This window comes from Acanthisitta chloris, unplaced genomic scaffold (assembly GCF_000695815.1).
Source record: "Acanthisitta chloris isolate BGI_N310 unplaced genomic scaffold, ASM69581v1 scaffold14991, whole genome shotgun sequence".
NCBI classification, from domain to species: Eukaryota; Metazoa; Chordata; class Aves; order Passeriformes; family Acanthisittidae; genus Acanthisitta; species Acanthisitta chloris.
This window is the reverse complement of record NW_008655588.1, coordinates 40,380-56,129: the sequence shown is the minus strand read 5'-3', so window position 1 is coordinate 56,129 and position 15,750 is coordinate 40,380. Positions and strand designations below refer to the sequence as shown.

Below are 15,750 nucleotides of genomic sequence, written 5' to 3'. Positions count from 1 at the left end.
TAATGTTCAGTTATTTTACCCATTTGTAGAAACCTCACTTCAGTGATCCCAATGCAGTCTAAAAACAATCTAGGTACACAACTTCAGATTCCTCACACACAGACATGTTTCTGCTTTTGCAATAAAATTCATAGATAGGAGGCTTTAGCTGGAATCCCACCTTTATAATGACTGTGGGCACAGTGGGTTTGGGAGGGGAAGAGGAGGTAGGAGTTGTTTGCACAGCAGCTAAATTATAAAACACTTGTTTCCCTCCCGGAAATGTCTGAATCAGTTACCAAATGAATTTGATTGCTCTGATTTCCTGTCTTCCACTATTCTTACACCTTAACAGTAAAACTAAAAAGAAAATCACAACCAAAAAGAAAACCATCGAACCTTCAAGACTGAAACTTTCTTAAAATAACTGGTTGTGTTTGTGTCCTCTGCATTTGTGAAGAACAAAACTTCAGGGATTTGTGAGTCCTAGTTCAAGTTAAAGTAACTATCTGGCTCTGTTTAGAATGGGTGTTTCTCTAGGAAGAAGATACAAAAACTAGGTGCATGGGAAGAGGAGGAAAGGGCAGCAGCATGTGCAGTCATACTTTTCCAGTTACTGAGGACTGGATGAAGCATTTCTTTGCTCCAGAGCTTCCTAAAGAGGTCATCAAGATCTAAGTTGAAAGTTCTCCCTAAGGCTGACCCAAAAGTTTTAAATTCAATGTTACTTATCAATTATGCTAAGATGCTTTTAATGTGCAAGAAAATAAGGTGTTTGAGCCATAAGTCCTTTTTTGTCACTTCACTGTCATCACTGATTATTCACTAGCTGAACTGTTGAGTGAACAGTAAATGATGAGGCAGATACAGTAAATGTAACTATTTCTCCTTTGAAGCAAGGATATATTAAACTAAGCTTCTCCCCTTTTGACCAGTGGAGTGCTCTTTGCTTTCTGAGTCTCTAGTCCACTTGTTGAATTGTCCCTTAAGTGGCAGCTATCCCTGGGCTCCCTGCGCAGCGGGGTGGTGGAGTCACCATCCCTGGAAGTGTTTAAGAGGTGTCTGGATTTGACACTGGAAGAGGTTTAGAGGTTCCAGCAGTGACAGGTTAATGGTTGGATTTGCTGATCTTAGAGGTCTCCTCTAACCTTGATGATTTCATGATTCTAAGCGTAATCAATTAATGCATGTTCTTGCATTTCTCATTCTGAAACACCTATTTATGCTCAAGTGTCTTACGGATTATTGGAGGAAGAAGATTATTTTATCTGCAGCAGAACTTGGTTGCAAGATGCCAGGCTTTTCCTTCAGTTACAGAAGGCACCCAGACATGACTGCTTACAGTCCCTGTGTGCTCTTTCCTAGGCGGATGTGCGGCCACAGACTGACGGCTGCAACGGCCTGAGGTACAACCTGACTTCGGATATTATCGAGTCCATATTTCGAACATATCCTGCAGGTAAGAGCAGTGCTTCACATACCACACACGTGCACTCAAGATGTGTGTTTTTACTGTCTTATTGTGGAAAGACTAAAATGTTATTCTGAGCCTGGGCATTTAAAGGACCAGGTGTTCTGGATGATTCTGCCTGCCTTGTTAGAGGGATGGGAAGAATCATATGTTAGAAGAGGCTTTTGAAATGAAAGCTTAATTTTATTAACAAAAGCATTTTAACTTGTGTTGATTTTTTAAAAAAAATTGTGAGTAGGTCATAGACTCATCAAGGCTGGAGGACACCTAAGATATTCAAGTCCAACCATTAACCTGTCACTCTGCTGAAACCCCTAAACCATATCCTCCAGCATCAGATCCAGACACCTCTTAAACACTTCCAGGGATGGTGACTCCACCACCTCCCTGAGCAACCTGTTCCGGTGCCTGACCACCCTAACAGGGAAAACGTTTCTCCTACCATCTAATCTGTCTCTCCCCTGTCTCAGCCTATGGCCATTCCCTCCAGTCCTCCCAGCCATGGCAGGAGAGACCATCCCCCACCTGTCTGCAACTCCCTGTCAGGTAGTTGGAGAGAGCCATGAGGTCACCCCTGAGCCTCTTCTCAAGGCTAAACAAACCCAGTGCCCTCAGCTCTTCCTCATACAACGTGTGTTCTAGGCCTTTTTTGACCTTGTTGCCCTTGGCTGGACTTGCTCCAGTGCCTCAATGTCCTTTTTAAAGTGAGAGGCCCAAAACTGAACATAATACTCAAAGTGTTTGGCTCCCATGATACTCTCTTATTCGGCATTTCAATTAATCGTTATTTTTTATGATATCACCTTTGGGAAGAAAAGAATTCAATTTCAATACATTGACTGATGCATTTTGGCCCCTAGTTAAAAAAATCTCAATCCATTCTCAGAATCACTAGAATGCTGACAAATCAGACTTTCTGTGTTGAGGCCACTGTTATGTGCATTTCTTTTCAAAGCCTCAGTGAGCATTGCAGGACACACAGGAATCTAGTTGGAGGCTGTCACTAGTGGTGCCCCCCAGGGTTCCATACCGGGCCCAGTTCTGTTCAACTTACTCATCAGTGACTTGGACAAGGGGACAGAGTTGCCTTCTTACCAGGTGTACTGCTGATACACAACTGAGAGGAGTGGTGGTACCTCAGAGTGCTGTGCTGCCCTTCAGAGGGACCTCGACAGGTTGGAGTGAAGGGTAGAGCAGAACCAACAAGGGCAAGTGCAGGTCCTGCACCTGGGGAAGAATAACCCCAAGCACCAGTGCAGGTTGGACACTGACCTGCTGGAGAGCAGCTCTGCAGACAAGGACCCTGGGGGTCCTGGTGGACAACAGGCTGTCCATGAGTCAGCAGTGTGCCCTTGTGGCAATGGAATCCTGGGATGCAGTAAGAAAAGCATTGCCAGCAGGCCTAGGGAGGTGATCCTGTGTCTCTGCTCAGCCCTCGTGAGGCCACACCTGGAGTACTGTATGTAGTTCTGGGCTCCTCAGGACAAGAGGGACATGGAGCTCCTAGAGCAGGTCCAGCGGAGGGCAACAAGACAATGGATGGACCGGAGCACCTCATTGATGAGGAAAGGCTGAGGGAGTTGGGCCTGTTCACTCTTGATAAGAGAGGGACCTCATTAAGATTTTCAAGCACATGAATGGAAAGTGCCAAGAGGATGGATCAGACTCTCCTCAGTTGTGGAAACCAATAAAACAGGACGTAACAGCAAAAAATGATGCACAGGAAATTCTACCTGAACATGAGGAAGAACTTTCCTGTGCAGTCACTGAGCACTGAACAGATTGCCCAGAGAGGTCGTGGAGTCTCCCTCACTGGAGGTATTCAAGAGCCATCTGGATGCAATCCTGAGCCATGTGCTCTAGTATGGCCCTGCCTGAGCAGGGAGGTTGGACCAGATGACCCATTGTGGTCCCCTCCAACCTAACTGGCTCTGTGAAATGTCAACATAAAATGCCATGGTAACATTTGTGGAACAGTTTGTAATAGTTCTGGGGTTTCTTTTCACAGTCAAAATGAAATATGCAGAAAATGTCCCACATAACATGACCGAGAGGGAATTCTGGACGCGATTTTTTCAGTCTCATTATTTCCATCGGGACAGGCTCAACACGGGCTCTAAAGACCTTTTTGCAGAATGTGCCAAACTGGATGAGAAAGGTAAGCTGTTTGTGCCTGCAGTGGGCTGCCAGTCATACAGCACAGCTCTTGAGAGGTGTGGCTAGTTAACCTAGCCAGGGTGAGGTCAGCAGCTTCCATACATAGGCATCTGGTTTGGCAAACTGTAGAGTGAAAGCTACACGTTGTCATAGACAGTTAGCCACAGCTTTGCTATTCTTTGCATGTTTGATATTGACAGCATTTCTTGAAAGAAATTAGCCTTTGGAAAGTGGCAGCACAAGCAATAAGCTTTACTATAACTTGTGGAACAGTAAGTAGGTGATAAAATCCATTACATGCCATCCTGGTGGGTTGATTATGCTGTGCCATCAGTCGCTATGGAATAACTTCGTGTACATAGGCTTTGTCTTGTGGTACTTGCACAATCTACAATAGGTGCACTTTTGTTATAGATGAGGTTTTGGTAAACAAGATCCATATTGGCCTATTAAGATTTTCCAGGGGAATTGCCATCCCTGGTCTCTGTCAACCTTTTTAATGTGAAATCTTAAAATATTGTCTGACTTGAGTTTTTATCGAACTTTTGAGATAGGTGTGTGATGATACAGAAACGTGGAGAGTTGGAGATGACTTAACACCATTACTTAAAGATGCATTCTGACTGATGAAAGCATTCTGTTAGGCATGCACAACCTCTCACCAGGTACAGGTTACCATTTCACCCAGGCAGGGCAGCAAAGCAGTGCCAAAATTAGAAGAAACACAATTGAGGCTTCCCAGTTCCCACTAATATAACAGCACCTCAATTTATGTTTCTTTTAATCAAACAGTGATGTGTAGAGGTTGATGAAAACTGGGCTAATTGGTGGGAGGATCTTTTATAGTAACTTCCCACATTTATTGCTTATTTTAAATGGAACTTTGAAAAGGATTGAAAGTTTTAGTCACAGTTCACTGGGTATCTGCAGAACCTTTGTATTCTCCTTTTAGAGGTTAAATATAATTAATAATCCCGGAGTTATTTTTGTTTAGGTACAGTTTTTCATGGGTTTTTTTCCTTTGTTCCACACAGGGTTAAAAACAATGGTGTCTCAAGGAGTGAAAAACCCCCTGATAGATTTAACATCTTTGGAAGATAAAACATTAGATGAAGTAAGTAGTTGGGGGGGAAAGGGCAATGACCAAAACAAACAAACAAAACAAAACAAAAACAAAAACAAAAAAAAAAAACAACAAAAAAAAGAAAAAAACCCCAAACAAACAAAAACCCCTCAGTTTCATTTCAGAAGTAAGTGGGTCCTTCTTTTAAAATAACTACAAATAGTAATTAGAACCCAAGTTGCACACTAGGCTGAGCAATGGTTGGGTACTTGGCAGTCTTACTGGTGTATGTGTGTAAAGAATTGGAGGCTGTGCCCATTGACCCGTGTGCCTCACATCTGCCTCAGTGTGCAGGGGATACATGCAGGAGTTTCCTCTTCTGAAGAGTTGCTCTTTTGCTTGGCATTTTTTGCCTGAAGTGTACTCTTTGGTTTTTTTCCTGCCTTTTAGAAGCTGTTGCAATGTATGAAAGAGTAGCACAGAACAGGGAAAAGTCTCCAATTTGTTTTGACTTTGAATATTGCTATTTCATTCAGCCTAGTTTCAAGGACATTTTATACTGTTTCTTTTATTGAGCTGTAAATATTTTTTTTCTAAAATTATGACTACCTTGAACTATTATCTGCTTCCAAATACAAGTTAAAATGATAATTTATATCACTGGTGTACCATGATGTGAAATAACCTAAAGACCTGCTTTTCTGCAGTTGATTTGACTGAAACTGTTGAGTTTTAATTAATAGTGATCATAGAATTGTCAAGGCTGGAGGAGACCTAAGATCATTGAGTCCAGCCATTAACCTGCCAGTCTGCTGTAACCCCTAAACCCTAAACCATATCCTCCAGCACCAGGTCCAGATGACTCTTAAACACTTTCAGGGATGGTAACTTCACCACCTCCCTGGGCAACCTGTTTCAGTGCCTGAACACCCTAACAGGGAAAACATTTTCCCTAACAGATGATAGTATATTTCTTAAGTTTTATTTGGTTTCAGGGCTTTTTTTTCCCCCTTATTTTTTGTGAGAGTTATCCAAAGCCAACAGTCTGAAACTGGAGCATGAGTTTAGGATAGGTGTGTTTGAAGTGCTCTGCAAACTGCCCTAGTTTGCTTTTGAAGCTGGTTAACTGCCAGCATGAAACTGCCCATTGGGTAAAGTGAGTTGTCTTCAGCCACCTGGTTCCTGAGGAACTCTGCCAACATTAAGGCTTGAGGGTTTTTTGAATTCTTAGTGGTATCACATCCTCCTGACAGGTATCATGTAGCCTGTGGGCTGCTGGTGTCCCCCTAGATGTTGAAAAGCAATTGCTAGCTCCTCCGTGCCATCAATGCCTGTGTTTTGTACAGGTGAGCCTTAGGGGTTTTTAAAGCTAGTTCTGTTTTCACTTGTAACAGATCATAGTTTTATAAAATTAGCTGTTTCAGATTGTTTTTTCTTTTCTCTGACACCTCCAAAATTGCCAAGTGTTAGCAGAGTGAAATAGTCACTGGAGATTTTCCCAAGTACATAAGGTGATGGTGGGTCAAGGGTAGGAAAATGCTGCTTCAGATGATGATGCAGTAGCAGTGAGTGGAGGTTCAGAGGAGGTGGCATGCAGGCTTCCTGACTCAAGGGAAAACAAAATCATCCTTCTGCTCTGGGGGCAGGAGGTAATGAATGTTGTTTTCTTTGCAGGGCTATGGTGTTGCTTCTGTGGCCTCTACATCAAATGCCTCAAAATCTGCTAGAGAAAGTAGCAATGCTGCCATTATAAAACGCTTTAATCATCACAGTGCCATGGTCCTTGCAGCTGGCCTCAGGAAACAGTAAGTTTCACTGTTGTGTAATAAACTCTAAGGAATTTCCAAAACAATAGTTCATCTTCACTTACTCATCCAACCTTTTCTTTTAATTTTTATGAATTAAGTATTTTGCTCTAGAAGTGAAAATACCTTTAGGGTCTGTTTTACTTTATAGAAGTTTTTCAGAGCTGTTTGAAATGACAAATGCTGGTTTTAGCTGAGTTATCATATAAAGCAGGTTAAAAAGGAGAGAATGTTTCTGTGTGAGTTCTGTAGCCCTGGTGAAGGCTGCAGAAGTAGTGTTCTGTTAGCTGTGTGCGGGGGAGGGCTGGTGCAGGGAGTTTCTGTGCTTGTCCTTCAGGAGCAGATCAGCTAGGGCTCCCTGTGGGGGGTAAGGGACATCAGTAAATGAGGAAGCAAAAGAACAGTGTGGTGTGGGTGGGCCAGATGAAAGACTCCTTTGGTGCAGTACCCTGCCCTTGATCAAAAACAGGTATCGGGTGTATTTGAGGTGAACTTCACAAGTTAAACTTGACAGAGGCATGAAATGGGTTCAGGATAATTCTCTTCCTGGAACAGCATTATCCCAGAGCTCCCAGGGCTCCACTAATACCTGCTTGGCATAAGTGTGTATCTGAAGTGTTTCTAATTTAGCCATGATTTTGCTGTGTCCCACGTGCAGTGTTGGCATGCTGATGTTTCTGAAGAGAGGGAGAGGCACCTTCCCCTGCTGTTGAATTTCCCCTGTGACAAACAGGGTTAATTTGAGGAGTTGGTTTCTTCTATCTACATCAGCTGCTAGAAATGAAGACCTAAGGGGAAAAAAATTGACATACAGTATGTGAATGTGCATATAACGTTTTTGAAACAGATGTATTTACTTTGTCTCTAGCTTGTATCTTAAGTTTCCTGTGGGGTGAATTCTTCTTAATGCTGTTTCTCTATTTTAAGAGAAGCACAAAATGACCATTACTGTGAGACCAGCAGTACGGATGGAAACTCCAGGGATTCAGATTTCTTTCAGCCACCACTGAAAAAGGTATAAAGTTAGCTGATGCAATTCTAATTGAATGGAACTGGCAGCTCTGTCTGCTGGAAGTTCCTTATTGTGTGTTGATACATCTAAAGTGAAACTTTTATAGCCTTGTTTAGGAGTATATAGAACAAGAACCTGACAACCCATAAGGAGCCTTGTACCTCTGTTAGTAAACACAATTAAGTTACACCTTGAAGTATTGTTCTGCTTGTCTCCTCAGTAGTGCCCAATGAAAGGAAAAAAAACAACTAACATGCTACTGACTGGACAAGAAATCTGGTTCTTTCCATGTACTGCAGTTCTGGTTTTGGCCCCTTTTTTTTTTCCAACTGCCTGAAAACTTCTAGAGAACATCTATCAGAAAAGGATATTGGTGTTCAAGCACCAGTATTAACCTGTGAGGTGTGTTGTTTGTAGAGGGGATGATTGAACTGGCACATGGCAGCTTTCATCCTAAAGTCAGAATGTGAAGTGAGGTTAAGCTGAGAGTGCAGTGATGCCTTGTGCACTGAAATACATGGCAAGTGCCTGGTTTAGACTAACATAGCAGCTCACAAAGTGGAAGGGAGTCAGTTGCTACAAAACTGAACTGAATACTCTTGCTGGAGTTGACAGCCTAAACAGAAAATGCCAGATGGGCTCAAAACTTGGCTATATTGTGAGAAAACATTGTAGAATACATGTGTTGTTAAATGCTGGGGTAGTCAACAGCTCTGACTTTCCCCAAAAGCTGCAATTTTTACTGAGCAGAAAACTATATATATCAGGGCTAGAATAAATGTGATGAAAAGGGGAATGAAAGAGCAGCATGAGAGTAGGAAACTTCAAAAGTAGTTTTCTCAGTGTGCAAAGTCTGGTATCACCATGCTGTTATCTCTCACAGCTAATGCTCCATCTCTGCTGTCACCAGGTAGCTTGGGTAATTATTGTTGTTTTAGTCTTACACTCCTGTATTCCAGCCATTAAATCATTACTGCTTCTGCTAATCTGGAGTTAAATAGATGAACTTAAATAGAGAGCACAGATAATTAATTACCTGTGTATAGCAGAACACTTTTTGGAAGTGGCAAGGGAGTGCCAAGTTTTGGACAGAACCTGCAGAAAAAGAGGGAGTGCCAAGACTTCTAAAAGGCACACTCTGAACAATATTGAGCACTGTCCCTTCTGGAGGGTAGACATGAGTCATTCCACACTTGGGTTTTCTTTCTCCTCAACCTCAGTGAACTGGAAGCAGTCATTAGATGTATAGAATTGTGTCTTCATTGGTAATGTGTATAACTCTTTGGCTTATTTTAGGTGAAACTGCAGGAGGCCATTGAATATGAAGATTTATCAAAGATTAATAGCGTTAAAACTATTGCACTAAACCTAAAGAAGACTGATAGGTGAGTTAAAACACACACACAGCTGTTTGGGGTAGTCAGTCTAGCAGGTGTCTCATTGTGGCCACACAGAACCAGCTGATTTAGGCTCCACTGTGCCACACTCAGGCATGTTTAGGCTCAGTTTAGAAGCCCAGTATGAGCTCTTGCATAAACGAGTTTCTGTGTAATTCTCTTAAATTTGTATTTTCATTCCACAGTGGTTGGGGTTGGAAGGGACTTATATATCATCTAGTCCAACCCCTTTGCTGAATTTCGTCTTGCTTTTTGGAGAGCTGAGTCTCTGTAAGCCTACTTGAATGGCTTTGATGTGTAATTTCTGTGGAAGTCTAACAGACTTCTGTTCACAATTCAGCACTTTGTTGCAGCTTACAGTGGAAAAATGTATGTGGTCCATGTGAAAATACATGTAATTCCAAGGAAAATCTACTCCCAAGTAAAAAAAGTGTAATTGGAAGGGTTTGAACTGCTCACTGGTCTAGGATTTTTCTAGTAGTATTCTCTTGCTCTCTAGACTTTTGAGTTTGAGAACCACAGATGTAACTTAAGAAAAGGAGTTATAATACAGGAAGGGGAACAGTTCCAAATGTGCACCTACTTCATTTATTTTAGTTTCAATTGGCAGTGATGTGAGTTGCACCATTCTAATGATATTCCCAGAACCAGGTGGCACAGGGAGCCTTTCATTAGCAAAATGATGATCACAGATTCAGCAACAGAAACTCTGTTTTGTTGCCATACAGTCCCTGACCCAACCTCTTCCCATGTGGCAATATATTGTACTTTGTCAGTAAATAAGGTTTAGATAGTAGACTCAGCAGTTACAAAGCGTCTAAAATTAGAAACATTTGAAGAACTGTTCACTGAATTTGGCCTCTTGCTTTACTAACACTTGTATTAATACACTTTTGTCTTTCCTTTTTCTCACCTCACAGGTATTATCATGGTCCAACTCCAATTCAATCACAGCAATATGCAACCAGTCAGGATATAATTAATTCCTATAATAGTATTAGACAAGAAATGGAAGCATATGTACCCAAACTAACTCAGGTATGGAAGTACACTAAAAAAAGTTCCTCTTGATGTTAGCATCTTTCTTGCTGTATAGTTTGGTACCTCATGTCTATTGGAATTAGAATTTTTCAGGTTAAACTTACTTTATCTCCAATAGTTATATGTTATCCTATCTGTTTTATAGCTTTAGGTGCTACCTTTTGAGCTTTTGTGTTTCAAATCTACACAAGAGGAAACTGAGCAGTTGCTGATGCTCAGTTACATTTTCCTGTTTCTGCTTTGTTTTGAGGAACTGGTATAAGGTAGCAAAGCAGGACAGTCGTGCACAGGCCAATTTATTGATCCCACCCTCTGAAGCATAGGATGTGATGGTCTTAGGAGGTTATAGCAAGCAGGTTTATAACTCAACTGGTATTTTGCTCCTGATTGCACTTAGACTGTGGATCTCACTGTGGGGTGCACAGAAGCTCTGTCCTGGCACTTGGCGGGCAGCACAGGCCTGTGGCCACTCTCCCCAGCCAGTATCTGAGTTTCCTATGTTAGTAAACCCAGATTTGGCCCCTAGTTAAACAGCCTCAACTGTGAATGTGTCACGCTTCTGTGTAGTAATTCTCTGTCTCATTTGAAAGTAGCTGCACAGTTGGTTCAAGTCCTAGGTAAAGAAAGGTTTGTTTTTCCATAGCTAATGGAAAGCTATCACTGCACAGGAGCTATAGCACTTAAAGGCAGTATGGCTGGGGAAGAGCATACTCTTCATCTGAACTTCCACTGGATTTGTTCACCTGTTTCTTTGCCATTGGAGTACAAACACAACTTATTTTTAAAATATGTTGTTGTGAAAAGTTATCTGAAATACTTGTTCCCTCTCCTTCCAGGTTCTTTCAAGTGGTGATGCTGCCAGCACTATTGCAGTCCTGTCACCTGGAGGAGCACTTATGCAGGGTGGAACACAGCAAGCCATAAACCGTAAGGGTTTAAGATGTCTAATACTTTAATCTTCCTGCACTGCACAGCAGTAGCTGCCTTGCTGCTTCATCTGCCTCTTACATGGTACAATGATAAAGGGAGTTATGGAAATGTGTAGCTGGAGTAGGACTGAGTTACAGCAACAAAAAAAACCCACACCATGAGGGTGGTGCTGTGAAAGCTCTAAGGAAGTGAGGTCTAGATCATTGTCTGGAACTAGGTTTTTTGCAGCCTGCATTTAAGATCCACAACTTGCTGTGAAAAAAAGCAATTGCATTGTAGACTGCAAGGGCAAAACAGACAGCCCCTCCTTCTCACACCTTCATTCAGCCAGCCCTTTCCCTGTTGTCACATTCCTGCCAGTTTGAGTTCCTGCCCCTGTAGTCTCACCGCAGATGAATCCCTGTTCTCACAAGGCAGAGTTTAGACAGTGTTCCAGTTTATCTGGTGCTGCTTGGTCTGAAGAGCAGCAGAAACTATCAGTCAGCTGAAAAAGCTGAGTTCTCTATGATGTTCTTGTGAATATAAAGATGCTTTATGAGTTCTGTATGGTACTGAAAGAAAAGCCATCAGCAAGCAGAGGTGAGGCTTTCTCACTGCCAGCATAAGATCAAGGGGAAACTTTGCAGTACCTATCACACAGTATTTAGCACTGTGCTGTGAGAACAAGGTGCTGGTCCCAGAAGCAGTGCTGCCACGCTGTCACAACAACACAACTATAATACTTCTAATCCTGGATTAAGTTTGGTATCCATTCTTTGCCTGGCATGGATCTCCCTGTATCATATACAAGCTTCCAAGTGTATAGCCATGAGTAGTGGCTGACCTGATCTAATAGCTGCTGATATTCCTGATCTAAGAGCTGCTGAGGTGAGAAGCACCTCGCTGTTCCCTCACAGCCAACCTCTGGGAGTCTGGTGGAAATGCACATTGTTGACCTCCTTTGTTAGCCATAATTCTCATCTTCCCTATCATAGTCTGTGTGATGTGACCAAACCTTTCTTGTGTTGCAGAGATGGTGCCAAATGATGTTCAGTCTGAACTAAAACACTTGTATGTGGCAGTAGGGGAACTGCTACGACACTTCTGGTCCTGCTTCCCTGTTAATACGCCATTCCTAGAAGAAAAGGTAAGGTGGAGCTTCCTGGTGTGGCCACATTATCCTGCTGGTGCTCTTAGGTAAAATCATCCTTGTCCCTGCCTCTGTTAGCTCCCTTTGGAAGCAGTTGCTGTAAGCCAAACAGAATGGTTAGCCAAATTGCAGGTGCAGGTTTCTGTCTGGTTCCCTGTTTAAAACACAGAAAATGCAGCCTCCCTCTCCCACCTTCAAGACATAACCTCTGCAGTGACAGGTACAAGAGTTTTCCTTGTTCTTCTAGCCACTGCAAAAATCACTGTCATGGCTTCAGTTCTGAAAAGCAGTGTACGTTCTAAGTTGCCTTCAAGAAGAGATGTTTGGCTATAGCCAGGTCTATGAGTGTAACTATTTCTCTGTTGCTATTCTTTCTTTTGACCTCATATGGAAAACAAAAGATAAAAATTTGCATTCAGATAAGTTGGTATGTCTACTGCAAAATGTGGCCTGAAAACCCCCAGTACAGTCTTTCCTTGAAGCAAAAAAGTGCTTTTGTGAATATATCTTTATCTAGATGATCTCTAAGGTCCATTCCAACCCCCAGAAATTCTGTTATTAAAATGTTCACTGCTGAAGTGATAACAGAGTGGCAGACAGCACTTTCAGTCATGCTGCACTTGCCTCAAAAATGAATACACACTTGAAAAGTGTTAGACACTTTTACACACAGTTATTTGCATAACTTTCCTTCCTCATACTTATACTTGAAGTGGCCCCTGGAGTTAGTGACAAGGTGTTTAATTGGGGAACAGTTTGTTAAAGGAAATGAAACTTCTGTGTTGCTATAATACTTCAATATTATAATGTTTTCTGTCTCAGGTTGTGAAAATGAGGAGCAACTTGGAAAGATTTCAGGTTACAAAGCTCTGCCCATTCCAAGAAAAGATTCGGAGACAGTATTTAAGCACAAATGTAAGGGGAATGTTCTCTTTTATTATGTGGGTGCATATTAATCGTTTCAGCCTTAACTATCAGAGGATGTTTGCTATTTCTTATCTCGGGACATTTAAAATTTTTTGTTAACTAAGAAATGGACAGAGGGAAGTTGAGTCTTCTCTACCTATCTAACTTGCTGAATGGTGCCAGCAACTGTCAAGAGCTATAATTTGAAATTGCCCAAATGAGACAGCAGAAAGGGGAAGTCATGTTGCATTTTGCACTTTGGCACTTCCACCGGGAAGTAGTACTTGAGCAACTTCAGAACTGTCTCCCACCGTGTCAGACTTGACATGGTCACAGACAGCACAATCAGGTGTCACTTCCCTGTGGGCACCTCAGCTTAGCAGCTCTCTGCACTGCTCCCTCTGCAGCAACTATTGCACGTAGAGCCTCGAGGTGCTTTCTCTGGCAAATCTCTGATTTTATAGTAAGGTTACTCCTGGCGAATGAAAGGCAGAATGCAGCTGGTTATCAAAGGGAGGGGAGGGGACCTGTTTCCCAGTAGCTGGGACAATTTTTTTCCCCTCTTGATGTTGCAGTTGGTAAGTCATATAGAAGAGATGCTGCAGACAGCCTACAACAAGTTCCACACGTGGCAGTCGCGGCGGATGCTGAAGAAGACGTGAAGGCTCATTGCTGTCCAGGGGTGAGAGCAACGTCTGCAATAGGGGTAGGAGTACAGCCTAGGTATGTGCAGATCTTAGAGTTGCTGCAGGAAGACCTGCAAGCTGTGGACTTCTGGAAATGATGCTAACTGAACTTGCACATTTTTGAAAAAGAACTGAGTCTAAACTTGAAAACTAGGGAGAAAAACAAGGAAGAACCAAAACAGAAGAGCTGAGGCGCAAAAATATTTAAAAGACACTGTTTACTGCAGTTACTCAGGAACTGCTTTTGGTTTGCATAAAGAGCTGCTTTCAGAAATAAAAATTTAAAGAGGGTGTATTAATAAAATTTGTTTTTTCTGTCTAATTTTTTTTAAAGAAAAGTGTATGGCACAGGGTAGAACTCAAAAGTTTTTCTTCACTGGATTCTGACATTTTATTGAATTCTGTTTGTACTTTCTGCAGCAGTTTAACAATGATATTTTAAAACATAGCTGAGACTGGTTTTGCTTCAAATGTCTGGGAGAGAGTAGCTGTCAGAAGACAAGCTCCTGCCATGTGTTTCCCCACCAGCTGGAAGCAAGAGACATTGCACTGAAAGCTGTTCGTGGTCTGGGGTCCCTAAAGGTACCTGGGGGCAACTTTTGCCTGACGTCTTGGATTTTTATGCAGAATTTTTTCAGCCATCAGTTTTGCATGTTTTCCTTTGAGTGCAAATGTGTGCTACTGCAATCTTTTTTTTTTTTAAGGTGGCATTTGTTCTGAGGAGAGAATGCATTTTTAAAAATGAAGTTAAATAAAGTTTCTTACAAAAGAAGTCAGTTATTTACAATTCTTAGGCATTTTTTATTTCTTCTCCTAAGTCAGTTTTCCTTCACTCTTCTTTCCCTTTGGACTGTTACACTGTTTTTGGCGAATTGATAATCATTGCAAAGAGAAAAATGTGTTATTTACACAATGTCCATAGGTATTGGGAATCTGTGCCATACTTTGTTCCAAATAGAATCAGTTCACAGTTTCAGACCAACTTGTCTTGTATGAAATGTGACTTAAATACAAAGTCAACCCCTTTTCTAGAATATATGCAGTTTAATGACATCCTTGTATTTTTTTTTGTCACCTTGACTGTACTCACGCCCAGTATGGGCTACTGACCCTTTCTGGACTAAATGTTACTGTTAAAAATGCATCTACTACAGAGACAAATCAGAGTGACAATATGTGTTGGAAGCAAGCACAGCAGTGTCCAGTACAGCAGAAATTCCCCTTAGCCTGCATGATGGCTTAATACTTCATTTTGGTATGATACTAAAACATGACAGTGTGGTGCTGGGAAGGAAAGATGTATTGGTGTAGCCAAGTCAGTGCTTGTTCTGTGCTGCTGCTCCATTTATGCAAGAGAGGCTTTTTCTTTAACTGGTGTGTGGAAGTCAGCAGCTTCTTTTTACCCTTTTTTTTTTCCCCTCCAGATTTTTGTATTATGCTAATATTTTGGTAAAAGCTGAGTTTCAGTTCAATGTCACTGTGTGCACCAAAGTTGTTTGGAAATGTGTGTGTACTGCTCAGCCTAGTCCCCTGTCTGCTTTGGCAGAGCAATGCATGATCCCTGCTCCGTGATGTTGATGTGGTTCTGCTATGGGAAGTGACTGGGCACAGCAGGAGATGCCCATTGTTTCTGACAGGGTGAAAATGTCACTGGGAATAAACAGATATGTGTGCAGCATTTGGGGGATGAGGTGCACATCTTGTCAAGAGTTACCTCGTGTTTTAAGTCAACTGTTTCTCTACAATTTAGGCTTAGGGTGTGGCTTTGTTAAGCCAAAGCCTCTGGTAAGTGCAGGCAGCTCCCAGAAAAGGTAGTTTTGCTCTCCCCCTATCCAAAGTATTTGATCTGGAAATTCTGTGGCCAAATTTCAGCTGTTCAGTGAAAGCTAACGCACCTTTCATCATCATATCAGAGGGCTTGGGCCAAGGAAGCATGTCTGGTTTATATTCTAACTGTGCCTGAAGCTATGAACAACACATTTAAGTATTAGACTGCACTGAGACTTCATTAAAATAATTATAGGGGACTTTTGAATATGGAACTAATTTGCCTTTAATTGGAATCAGTGTTCCTGGAAAGTCTGGGCAAAATGGTTAGCACAGGGAAAAGTTCCAGTGCACCACAAGAACATTCTGCAGTTGGAGGGAGTGTTGTTTGTAACCATTTCGGGGAT

At 41.9% G+C, this 15,750-nt stretch overlaps 1 protein-coding gene across 1 annotated transcript in view; it reads left to right on the top strand.

The window, feature by feature from the left end:
- GTF2H1 (general transcription factor IIH, polypeptide 1, 62kDa) overlaps positions 1–13,880 on the top strand; it is a 19,052-nt gene extending 5,172 nt beyond the window's left edge. Inside the window, exons 4-14 of the mRNA XM_009083978.1 lie at positions 1,345–1,438; positions 3,459–3,608; positions 4,642–4,721; positions 6,345–6,475; positions 7,403–7,490; positions 8,784–8,872; positions 9,805–9,922; positions 10,762–10,852; positions 11,866–11,981; positions 12,807–12,899; positions 13,466–13,880. Of these exons, the coding sequence (XP_009082226.1) occupies positions 1,345–1,438; positions 3,459–3,608; positions 4,642–4,721; positions 6,345–6,475; positions 7,403–7,490; positions 8,784–8,872; positions 9,805–9,922; positions 10,762–10,852; positions 11,866–11,981; positions 12,807–12,899; positions 13,466–13,552 (1,137 nt within the window). The 3' untranslated portion in view covers positions 13,553–13,880. The remainder of the gene's footprint in view (positions 1–1,344; positions 1,439–3,458; positions 3,609–4,641; positions 4,722–6,344; positions 6,476–7,402; positions 7,491–8,783; positions 8,873–9,804; positions 9,923–10,761; positions 10,853–11,865; positions 11,982–12,806; positions 12,900–13,465) is intronic.
- Positions 13,881–15,750: the final 1,870 nt, after the last annotated feature.